An 11,116-nucleotide genomic window follows, 5' to 3' on the forward strand; every position below is an offset into this window, starting at 1 on the left:
CGGAGCACAGGCTCTAGGCACGTGGGCTTCAGTAGTTGTGGCACGCAGGCTTAGTTGCTCTGTGGCATGTGGGATCATCCCAGACCAGGGCTCAAGCCCATGTCCCCTGCATTGGCAGGAGGATTCTTAACCACTGTGCCACCAGGGAAGTCCTACGGATGCATCTTGACCGTAATTTTTCATGAGGGAGCCTGAGCTAGAACTACATAGCTAATCTGTTTCTGAACTTCTGGCCTACATAAATTGTGAGATTATGTCTGTTGTTTTAAACCACTAAGTTTTGGGGCTCATTTGTTACACAATAGATAATTTATACATCCAGTGAGAGTTCCCAAGATGTCTGAGGGATGAGAGGTCAGCAAACGCTTTCCCAGAGCCACTGCATTCATATCTACCTATTATGGATTCTCTTGTGCACAGAAAGGTAGGAGTTACTACTGAAAGATTTCCCACAATGATTACATCCACAGGGTTTTTCTCCAGTGTGAGTTCTCATGTGTTTCTTAACAGATGAGAGATTATTAAAGGATTTCCCACAGTCACTACATTTATAGGGTTTCTCTCTATTATGTGTTCTCTCGTGCACTGTAAGAGAAAAACTACTGCTGAAGGATTTTCCACAATCATTACATTCACAGGGTTTTTCTCCAGTATGAGTTCTCACATGCTGTGTCAGATGTGAGCTCTTCCTAAAGGTTTTCCCACAATCACTGCATTCACAAATTTCTCCCCCGTATGGATTCTATTGTACCCAGTAAGGGAGGACCTCATGCTGAAGGCCTTGCCACACTGATTACATTCATAATGATTCTCCCTTGTATGATTTCCCTTGTGCCTTTTGAGGATACATCTGGTGCGGAAGACATGAAAACACTGGTTACATGAATAGGGTTTTTCTCCAGTGTGAGTTCTCACATGCAGTCTGAGGGATTACTGAAGGCTTTCCCAACAGTCATTGCATCCATAGGGTTTTTCTCCATTATATATTCTCTTATGAACAGTGAGGTAGGATCTGCTGCTGAAGGATTTGCCACATTGATTATAATGATAGGGTTTTTCTCCAGTATGAATTCTCTTCTGCTGAGTAAGGTTTGATTTTATGCTGAAGACTTTAAAACACTGATTACATTCCTTGAGTTTCACTCCAAGAAGACGCTTCTCCTGTTGATTATGAGATGAATGACAGCTACAATTTATAATACTTTTAATATTCAATGCTATTATAGGAATTCTCCCTCCCAGGGACTCTGTTATATATAAAATTATTATAATTTGTGTGTTTGCTACACTGAGTGCTTGTATATGGTTTCTGCTAGTCTGAGTTCTTAGAAGCTAAAAAAGATAGATGTTTTGCCACATTTAAGCCCTTATCCTTTTCACAGAGCATTTTCTGATAAGTTTAAGACCAATTTATGTTTGAAACACTCAACATCTGAGTCACATTTATGCAAACAATTACTTGTAGGAATGCTCGAAGAAAAAATAATTTTGGAGATAACTTATACTTTACTCCAAATTCACAACAGTTGCATGGTATCTCTCCAGAGGCAACATTTTCTCTTGGGAAAATGACTCTCTTGGTAACTTTGTGGCTTTTCTAATTTATGGCGTTTTTCCACTGTGGAAAATCAGAACTCTTACTATTGTGATACCTTTAGATGGCTCTTTTCTAAAAACATGCTGCTCAGAAGTTAACCCTTTGGCTTTAAGTAGAATCTCCAAATCTGAAACAAATTGAAAATAAATTTAAGTTGATGAGAAAAGAAAAGGTATAAAGCATATATTAGTGAAGGCAGACCCTTCACTAAGGGATTAGGGTTTTTTAGGAGGTTTGCAATAAGAGGGACATGGGTATGAAATTTTAGGTATTCATCTGAAGCCAAAATAAGGTATGAGATGATGAACAGAAAGTTAAAGAGAAAGGAAAAGAAAGTATACAAGGAAGCTCATACCAAACAGTCTTGGCCTTGTCAGAAAAAAAGGGCATTTTACAGTGTTTCCCAGGTCATATCCTAACGTAATACTAAACTCCCAAGCCATGGGAGATGTTCCTCACAAGGAGTCATATCTACCTAGTGCTCACCTGGACAGGTGTCTGGGGTAATTCCTCTCTCCTCTGTCATCACTTTATCTTCTTGCTCCAATTTGGAGATCAGAAGGGGTTTATCAATTTGATTACCTATATGTGGAGAAAGCACACATGATATAGGGAGACTATGCAGGGGAAAACAGTGAAACTGAAGCCAACACTTCTGAAGATGAGCAGGCAGGAGCAATGGAATATTTATCCCTAAATTTGAATAATATAGTAACCACTTACCTTTCATGAAAAAAAATGCAAGTGTCCTCAGTCAATATATCTAGGGTGATTTGGGGATAACTGGTTCCAGAAGCTCATGCACAAATTCAAATGAAGACTTAAAAGCCCCCAAACTTTTATCCATAGTCAGGGCATGGAATAGATCTTCAGTTCATAGGGGAGAGATTAGATTACTCACGAGGGTAGGGACCATATCTGTCTCATTCACCGCTGTATTCCTAATTCCTAGCACAGACCTATGTACATAGAGGTGCTTAAGAAAATACTTCTGAAATGAACCTATCTATGAAACAGAAACAGAATCATGGACATAGAGAACAGACTGGTGGTTGCCAAGGGGGATGGGGATGGGGGAGGGATGGAGTGGGAGGTTGGGGTTAGCAGATGTAAGCTTTTATATATAGAATGGATAAACAACAAGGTTCTACTGTACAGCAGAGAGAACTATATTCAATATCCTATGATAAATCATAATGGAAAAGAATATATATATATAAAAAGAATGTATATATGTGTATAACTGAATCACTTTGCTCAACAGCAGTAATTAACATAACATTGTAAATCAGCTATACTTCAATAAAAAAAGAATTAAAAAAAAGACTTGTGAGAAGTGATGTCAGTAAAAATGGTGGAGCAGGGAACCCCCAGAGTCCAATACACCACAGGAAAACAGCAAATAAACTGGCAAAAACTGTCAGCATCAACTTTATTGAAAGTCTTGAAAGTTACCGTAAGTTTACAGCAACCAGGAAAATACTTAATCAAGACCAAAAGGTGAATCTGGTAAGAGAGCTTTGTGACATTTTCACTAACCCTGGCCTCATCACCTGCTCCTCACTTTGGCAGCCACACTGAAATCAACAGTCTGTGTTCCTAGTATTGGTGGGAGCAGAATGGATCTTGTGCTCAAAGAATTGTGGTTGTTTGTTTTGACCTATCTGGTGGCTCCTGAAGGATTGGCTCAAAGGGTTTGCTTTTATTTTGTCTAACTTCAAGCTCTCCCAGGGCTGAGGTGGCAACAGGGAATGGAGGACCAGAGTATGGGCTGAACACATTTAAATGTATCAGCCACTGCTGCCTGGGGCAAGGGAAAATCATTGAAGCAAATGTAAGACTAATGAAAAGGTCTGGGAGCAAAAGTGGGGAATTAGATGCTTTGGGGAAAAAGGGCTTTGAAAAGCTCTCACATATTCCTAGGAATATAGAAGGCCATGCACATAGCCACAGCTGGGTACAGTTGGGTACATGTTCAGGAAAGACCTGAGAAGGCACTAAGCCCTCACCTCTGACTGACCTTCAGCCTCTGCACAAGCAAGAAGTAAAGGCTAAGGCAGAGTTGTAAACTGCCTAAGTTTCAAAGGCATGGTCCTACATACACACAGAGACCACCTAAAAAGACTGAGAGTTTGGGGATTCCAGGTGTTTAAGGGAATCTATGACAAATCACTAGCTGACCATTAAGCTAACAGAATAGAGATTTCAGTGGCCACACACAACAAACACAGACATTACAAAATTAGTTCAGAAATGTCACCAAACAACACCAACAGCAACAAGTAACAACAAGCCTTGGGGATGGGGGAATCTTTGATTTATTGAATTGCCATATTATAATATTCCAAATGTACAGTTTTCTACAAAATAATTATGAGGCATGCAAAGAAACAAAAAAAAAGCATGGCCCATTACAGGAAAAGAAAATTAATAGAAACCGTCCCCTAGGAAGGAACTTAGTAGACAAAGACATCAGATCAGCTATTTCTAGTATGCTCAGAGTTAAAGGAAACCACATTCAAAGAACTAAAGGAAACTGAATTCTCACCAAATATAGACCATCATAAAGAGAGAGAAATTATAAAAAGGAACCAAATAGAAATTTGGGAGTTGACAAGTACAACAACTGAAATGAAAATTCAGTAGAGCAGTTCATTAGCAGACTTGATCTGGCAGGAGAAAGAATCAATGAACCTGAACATAGATCAATTGATACTGCCAAATCTGAAGATGACAAAAGAAAAAAGAAAAAACAACAGAGCATAAGAAACCTTTGGGATACCATCAGACATCCAATGTATGCATAATGGGATTCCTTTTATGCAGGAGAGAGAGACAGAGGAGACAGAGAAGGGGAAGAAACAGTATTTGGAAAAAATAATGGCCCCCCCAAATCCCCCAATTGATAAAAGTCATGAATCTACATATCTAAGAAACTTAAGAAACTCCAAACAGGATAAACTCAAAGAGAACCACACTGAGACACATAATAATCAAACTATTGAAAGCCAAAGACAAAAAAAGTATCCTGAAACCAGCAAGAGAGAAGAAACCCTTCATGTATAAGGGATAATCAATAAGATTAACAGCTGATTTCTCATCAGAAATCATGAAGGCCATAAGATAGTGGAGCAACATATTCGAAGTACTGAAAGCAAAACAAAAAAACCTGTCACACAAGAACTCTATCTCTGGCAAAACTATCCTTCAAGAAAAGGAAAAGACAATCCATAGAACTGAAAAAATCTTTGTGGACTATATATTTGACAAGGGTCCAGCATTCAGAATATATAAAGAACTCTTACAACTCAGCAACAAAAAGACAAATTAGTCCATCCCTCCCAAAATGGGCAAAGGACTTGAATAAATATTTCTCCAAAGAAGATATACAAATGACAAACAAGTATATGAAAATATGATTGATCTCATTGTTCTTTAGAGAAATAAAAATAAAACCAACAATGAGATAGATACTACTTTGCACGTACAAGGATGATGACTATAGTGAAAAAAAAAGAAAGAAAGAAAGAAGAGAAAAGAAAAATAAACAAGTGTTGGTGAGGATGTGGAGAACTGAAACTTTCATACATTGTTGTGGGAATGTAAATGGTGCAGCTACTATGGAGAACAGTTTGGAGGGCCCTCAAAAAGTTAACAGAATGACCATATGATTCAGCAATTCCTTTCCTAGGTATATGCTCAAGAGAACTGAAAACAAGTGTTCAAGCAAAAATTTATACGTGAATGTTTGCAGCAGCCCTATTCACAATAGCCAAAAGGTAGAGACAACTCAGATGTCCATCAGGTGATAAGTGGATACTCAAAAAGTGGTATATACATACAACAGAATAACATTCAACCATAAAACAAGGAATGAATCCATGCTACAGGATGGCTGAACCTTGAAAACATTATGCTAAGCAAAAGCAGCCACACACAAAGGCCATGTATTATATGATTCCATTTAGATGCAATGACTAGAAAAGGAAAATCCACAGGGACAGAGAGTAGATAAATGGTGGCCAGTGGCTGGGGCTAGGCACGATGATTATGGGGTTTCTTTTTGGTGTGATAAAAATGTTCTGGAATTAGATAGTAGTGATGGTTGCCCAACACTGTGACATTACTAAAAGTCATTGAATTGTACATTTAAAAATAGTAAAATGGTGAATTTTTCTGATCTGTTAATGTTATATGAATTTTTTTTGTCTTGTTACCTGAGTCATTAAATAAATTCAGGAATGATGTTAGGCTTACCAAGTGATGCCAGGTTCCTGCAGTTCTCCAGCACCACATCTCTATACAGTGTTCTGTGAGAAGGGTCCAACAGTGCCCACTCTTCCTGGGTAAACTGTATGGCCACATCCTTGAAGGTCACAAAGTCCTAAACCATCACTAACATCATGGCTAGCCAAGGACCACTTTCACCAAAGTTGAGAGGAAAAGGGCCAAGGATGACAGAACTAGGGATGAGAAAAAGCAGAAGTTGTGTAGACTGGGTTCTAAGCTCTGCTCTCATTTGCTTCTCAGCTCAGCCCTCAACGCTCATCTCCTGTCTACTTATGCCCACTCCCGAGGTTCAATGCATCTCTAACATGCAGGTGATTTTCATTTCGTTTGAGAAAAAAAAATGTGCGAGCTCCTGCAATCTTATTTCCCTCAATCTTCAAGTTTGAGCATAGGCCTGGGATACTGTCAAAATCAGAGAAACACTTGGTAAATGAATGAATGATTTCTCAATGGTCATCATCAATTTCTTGAGTTTAGGACACAGTCACGTCTTTGCTTCAAAACTCTCAGCAGAACATGGTGTAGACAGTGACCCTGGAGGAGGCTCTACATTGCAGTCAATGCTGACATATGCTGACACTGTTTGGGTTGCCCCAAACCCTCCATCAGATGCCTGAAGACCTGATTTGGCTCTGATACTGCAGGTCATTGAAGGATAACAAGTCCAACGTCTGGTCAAAGGAATAATGATTTGGAAACAGGAATATCTGACTCACCTGTAACCAGTTTGTCAGGAAGCCATTAGCCAACCCTTCCTCCTCTGTGCATCCTTTCTGGTGAGAGGCTGGGTATGGGGAAGACTGAGCTGGAGAAGAAGAAATGTCCCAAGAATCCAGGCTTGTCCCCTTTTCTCACACTCACAAATCTGGAGGCACGCCCATCTACTTGTCATTGACTGTATCCCCAACACACACACACACACACATACACACACACACACACACACACAGCTTTCGTAAGAAACCAGAGCACAGCCCTGCCTCACCCACAGCCAGAAGAGAGGGCCAAGCATCTTAATGCACTCAAGGAAGAGATTATCATTCCCATTTCACAGATGAAGAAACTGAAGTTCGAGGGATATCACTGTTATTTTATCAAGTTTATAGAAAGAATCAGAGGTACAATTCAAAAGCTTCTGCATATTCACCACCAAGGTGACATCTCCACAGACACTCAAATCACCACAAAGTCCCAAAGCCCTGAACCACATAATCAAGTACCAGAGACCTCAGGGCTCCTGAGTCTCCACTCCTACCTCACCTGCTCAGCCCCCTCCCCTGCATGTGCTCTGTGGTGCAGGGGCCTTAAACACCTGGGCTGTGAGGATCCCACAACTCACCACAAGTGGGGGATACAACCATGGTCGCCATCCTGTGATTCAGACAGTAAGTTTTCCTGAACAACAGGGAGCAGAACAAGAACGATCCGCCTCTTATCCCCACAGTTCACTCAGGACAGGGCTCTGGAATAAAGAGGAAAATATGAAGTCTTCACAGCCTCTCTTCCTCTCCAGTTTACTGAGGATGAATCTTTCTTAGCTTGTCTGTCATGTCCTCCTTCCAACTGTACTATATGTTAATATTGGGCCTTTATTTTGCTTAGCAGGTGATGAACTCAGGATCATGTGATGGCAAAATGCGTCTGCCTCTACCCACAATGGTGGATACTATTCCATCCACCTTAAAACCTCACCTGTGCTGAGTCTCAGGGCACATTCTTCCCATCTACGTGGTTGTCACAAACACATTCCCAGCTACAATCCCTCATTTGTTTGTTTTGAGTGACTAAGGTTTGGGATAATTTTTCATGCAGCAATAGATAATGAATACATCCTCACTTTTAGTAGATGATCCTGCATCTCAAACCAGGGCTTGAACCTGTGTCCCCTGCATTGGCAGGTGGATTCTTAATGACTGTGCCACCACGGAAGTCCCTCAATGCAGTATTTTTAGTAGTGAAATAAATCTATCCTAAGAGCAGTTTTCTTTCCAGTTACCACCCAGTCTCTCTCCCTCATCCGCCAGTTTTTTTCACTCTGTCTCATTTTCTCCCCTATTGCTCACTCCACACAGTACGTTCTGGTTTTCTGGTTTCTACCAATAACAATCCAAGGACAATGTCCTTGGTAGACTCCCTGGTGATATTATTCTAGTAACACAGAGGCAGACTGCAACTACATTGATACTATTTCTTATCTATCAGATCAAGAAAAATCCTTTATTGAAAAGTCTGTCTGGAAAGGCACCTCATACCCAGCTGGGGTACAACTCCTACAGAAGGAAATTTGTCACCATCAAGAAAAACTGCAAAATCTTTTACTTTTTTCTCCATCAATACCACTTCTAGGACTTTATCTCAAAGACACAGAGATAGTAAGACACGTGTAAGACTATTTAATGTGGCATTATTTATAACAGCAAATGACTAGACATGGCACAAATGACCATCAATAGGGAACTGGTGGAATAAACTATGGGATATCCACATAATAAAGAATCATGTGACCATGAAAAAATAAGCATATCTCTAGGTATTCATAGAGATAATTTTCCCCAGTAAATATAAGGGGGAAAATCAAGGTACAAAACAATGTATGGAATGTTTCCTTTTTATAAGAAGGGAAAGGCCAGGAGATATCACACACACACACACACACACACACACACACACACACACACCCACCTACCTGCTTATACAGGTATATGCAAAAGACATGCTAAGAGGATAAAAGAAACGTATGTAAATGATAACCAATAGGGAAGAAGAATAACTGAGGAGACAGGAATTGAATCTAGACTTCCCTGAACATGCTTTTTTATATGTTTTTGACTTTGGAACTATATTTTAAAAATACAACTGCAATCCTCAAAACTGAAAACAAATAACAAAATGAGCCTAATTGCACATCAACTTGGAAACAGGATTACAACACAGTTTGAAAAAGAATGCTTTCACCTGACTTTCAAACAAAGCACATTGCTAATTCAGCCAGTTTCCTACTGATGGACATGTGAGTTGTTTCTCATCTTTTGCTGCTGCAAGTAATACTCCCATGAATAAACTCGTGTGTATATGTTGTTTTGTACTTTGGGAGGTCTATGTTCAGAGTATCTTTCCAGAAGTGAGACTGCCAAGTAAGAACAGCAAAATTTCTGAGTGTAATTTGTTACATATACTGAGGGAAAATATCATTAACTAAATAAATCAATGTAATTAGGAACTGATATTTTTAATATAACATATAAGGGATTAATATAAAATCAAAGAAGAAAAACACCACTCTGAAGTTAAATTTGAACTAGAAATATCATCTTAAACTCATGATTAAATATATATATATATATATATCTATTTCCTAGCTGTATCCAGTGGAGAGGTCCTAGAAGCAATGATACTCCACCTGCCCCCACCCTCACCCCATTTAAGGGACCAGCTTGCACGCCCTCCATCCCGCTCTGGGAGCGAGCAAGGGAACTGATTACTTGTTTTCGCTCCCTTGAGTCCCAATAAAGCCTTGCCTCAATTCCTCATCTGACCTCTTATCGATTTCTATTGATTAAAGAGTCCAAGGGCCCTGGTCGGCAACAGAACCTGTCATTATAAGTTGCACACAATACTCACCTGGTCACATAGAAAACCATAGAGCAGCGAGGACAGGTAGAACTTGAGGCTATTTTCAAAACAAGCTTGAGCTCCAGAGATGAGTTTCTTGTCTGGGGAAAAAAAAAGTACAAATATTGCTTTTGAGGCTTTTAATAGCGAGTAATACAGTTATTGGATAGAAAGACCCCCTCCCCCCATTCACCTTTTGTGTGTGTATTTACTGATTTAACTGTTGACCATGGCTGGGTTTTCCTGAATCCTAGCCAGCCATTTGCTCCCCAAGTGGAGAAGACAGCTTCACATTGTGTGCATTTGATTTGCTCAACACATTTGGCTGCACAGAGATTTTATGGCGACTCCGGACACTTTAAACATTGCTTGTCACTCTGGGACCCTATACGTGATTCAGCTGAATTGCAAACAATTTCCACAGTTCATTCAGGACTTTGGAGCATTCAAGGCTCTTGAGCTGGGTTTCCCAACCTGGGCGCTGCTGACAATTGGGGCTGGAAAATTCCTTGTCGTGGGGGCCGTCCTGTGCACTGTGGGAGGTTGAACATCATCCCTGGCCACCACGCCCTCTCTCCTTCCCAGTTTGCGACAACCCAAAGCATCTCCAGACATGGCCAAAAGTACCCTGGGGTAGGGATGGGGAGCAGAATGGCTCATAGGTGAGGGTGATGCGGGGGACTCTCTGAGGAGGTGGCAGCGCGTCCTGAGCTGGTTGAAAACTACAGCTTCTCCAACCTGAGGCCCCAGGGGAGGTATGGGGGCTCCGGAGCCGGTGACCGGGGGCTGCGCGCGGCCCATGCCCACCCCCACCCCCGGACTCCTATCAGAGCCCTCTGCCCGCCCGCCCGCCGCTCACGGAATCCTGCCCGCCATTCGGGCTTTGGCTAGGACATCCCGACAACAGGAGACCAGCTGCCCTTGTCAAGTCTCCAAGCTCCCACCCCCGCGCCGGCCCCGGCCCCGGCCCCTGCCCCGGCCCCTACCCCTGGCCCCTACCCCGACGCCGCCGCACTTCCGCTTCCGGTCTCGGTTCTCGCTGAGTGTGCTGGCGGGGGCGGCTTCCGCGCATCCCAGCCTCTGGACGAGGTCATTTAGTTTGCTTAGTTTGTACAAGGTTGGGCCGTGGGCTGGGTCAGCTGTGGGGTGGGATCCACCTGGGACTGACTGGGCTGAAGAGGGGCTCCGTGGATGGGGACCAGGCTATGGGTGGCCCCCGGCCCGATGGGCGTGGCTCTCCAGGGCCGGAGCTGGGAGCGGGTGGCAGGTTTCCGAGACGAATGTGTGGCACGGTTAAGGCTAGGGTGGAGTGTGGGATGGGATGGAGCTCATTTCTACATGGAAAGTAGAAGGAGGGAAACTTACACCGCGCAAACACTGATTTTAAAAAAAGCCAAGTGTCTATACTAATGTCAAATAAAGTGGCTTACCGATCAAAGAAAATTACTAGTGACTAAGAGGGATGATGCACCATGAAAAAAGGGTCAATCCATCAAGAAGACAGTAATTGCAACAGAACGTCAGTATACATGTATTAAAAACTAATATTACTGAAAGGGGAAATAGACAAATCCAAAATTACAGTTGGGAACTTCCATACCCCCTCTCAACATCTCC

General features: G+C 41.8%; 1 protein-coding gene across 1 annotated transcript; it reads right to left on the bottom strand.

The window, feature by feature from the left end:
* Window positions 1-391: 391 nt before the first annotated feature.
* Window positions 392-10,565, bottom strand: ZNF557 (zinc finger protein 557). The gene is given in 9 exon segments (XM_060092325.1): window positions 392-723; window positions 726-1,161; window positions 1,642-1,724; window positions 2,084-2,179; window positions 5,855-5,981; window positions 6,604-6,692; window positions 7,227-7,349; window positions 9,509-9,600; window positions 10,499-10,565. Coding segments are annotated over 7 exon segments (1,194 nt in total). The 5' UTR covers window positions 7,258-7,349; window positions 9,509-9,600; window positions 10,499-10,565.
* Between the last annotated feature and the right edge of the window lie 551 nt (window positions 10,566-11,116).

This window comes from Mesoplodon densirostris, chromosome 3 (assembly GCF_025265405.1).
Source record: "Mesoplodon densirostris isolate mMesDen1 chromosome 3, mMesDen1 primary haplotype, whole genome shotgun sequence".
Lineage (NCBI taxonomy): Eukaryota > Metazoa > Chordata > Mammalia > Artiodactyla > Ziphiidae > Mesoplodon > Mesoplodon densirostris.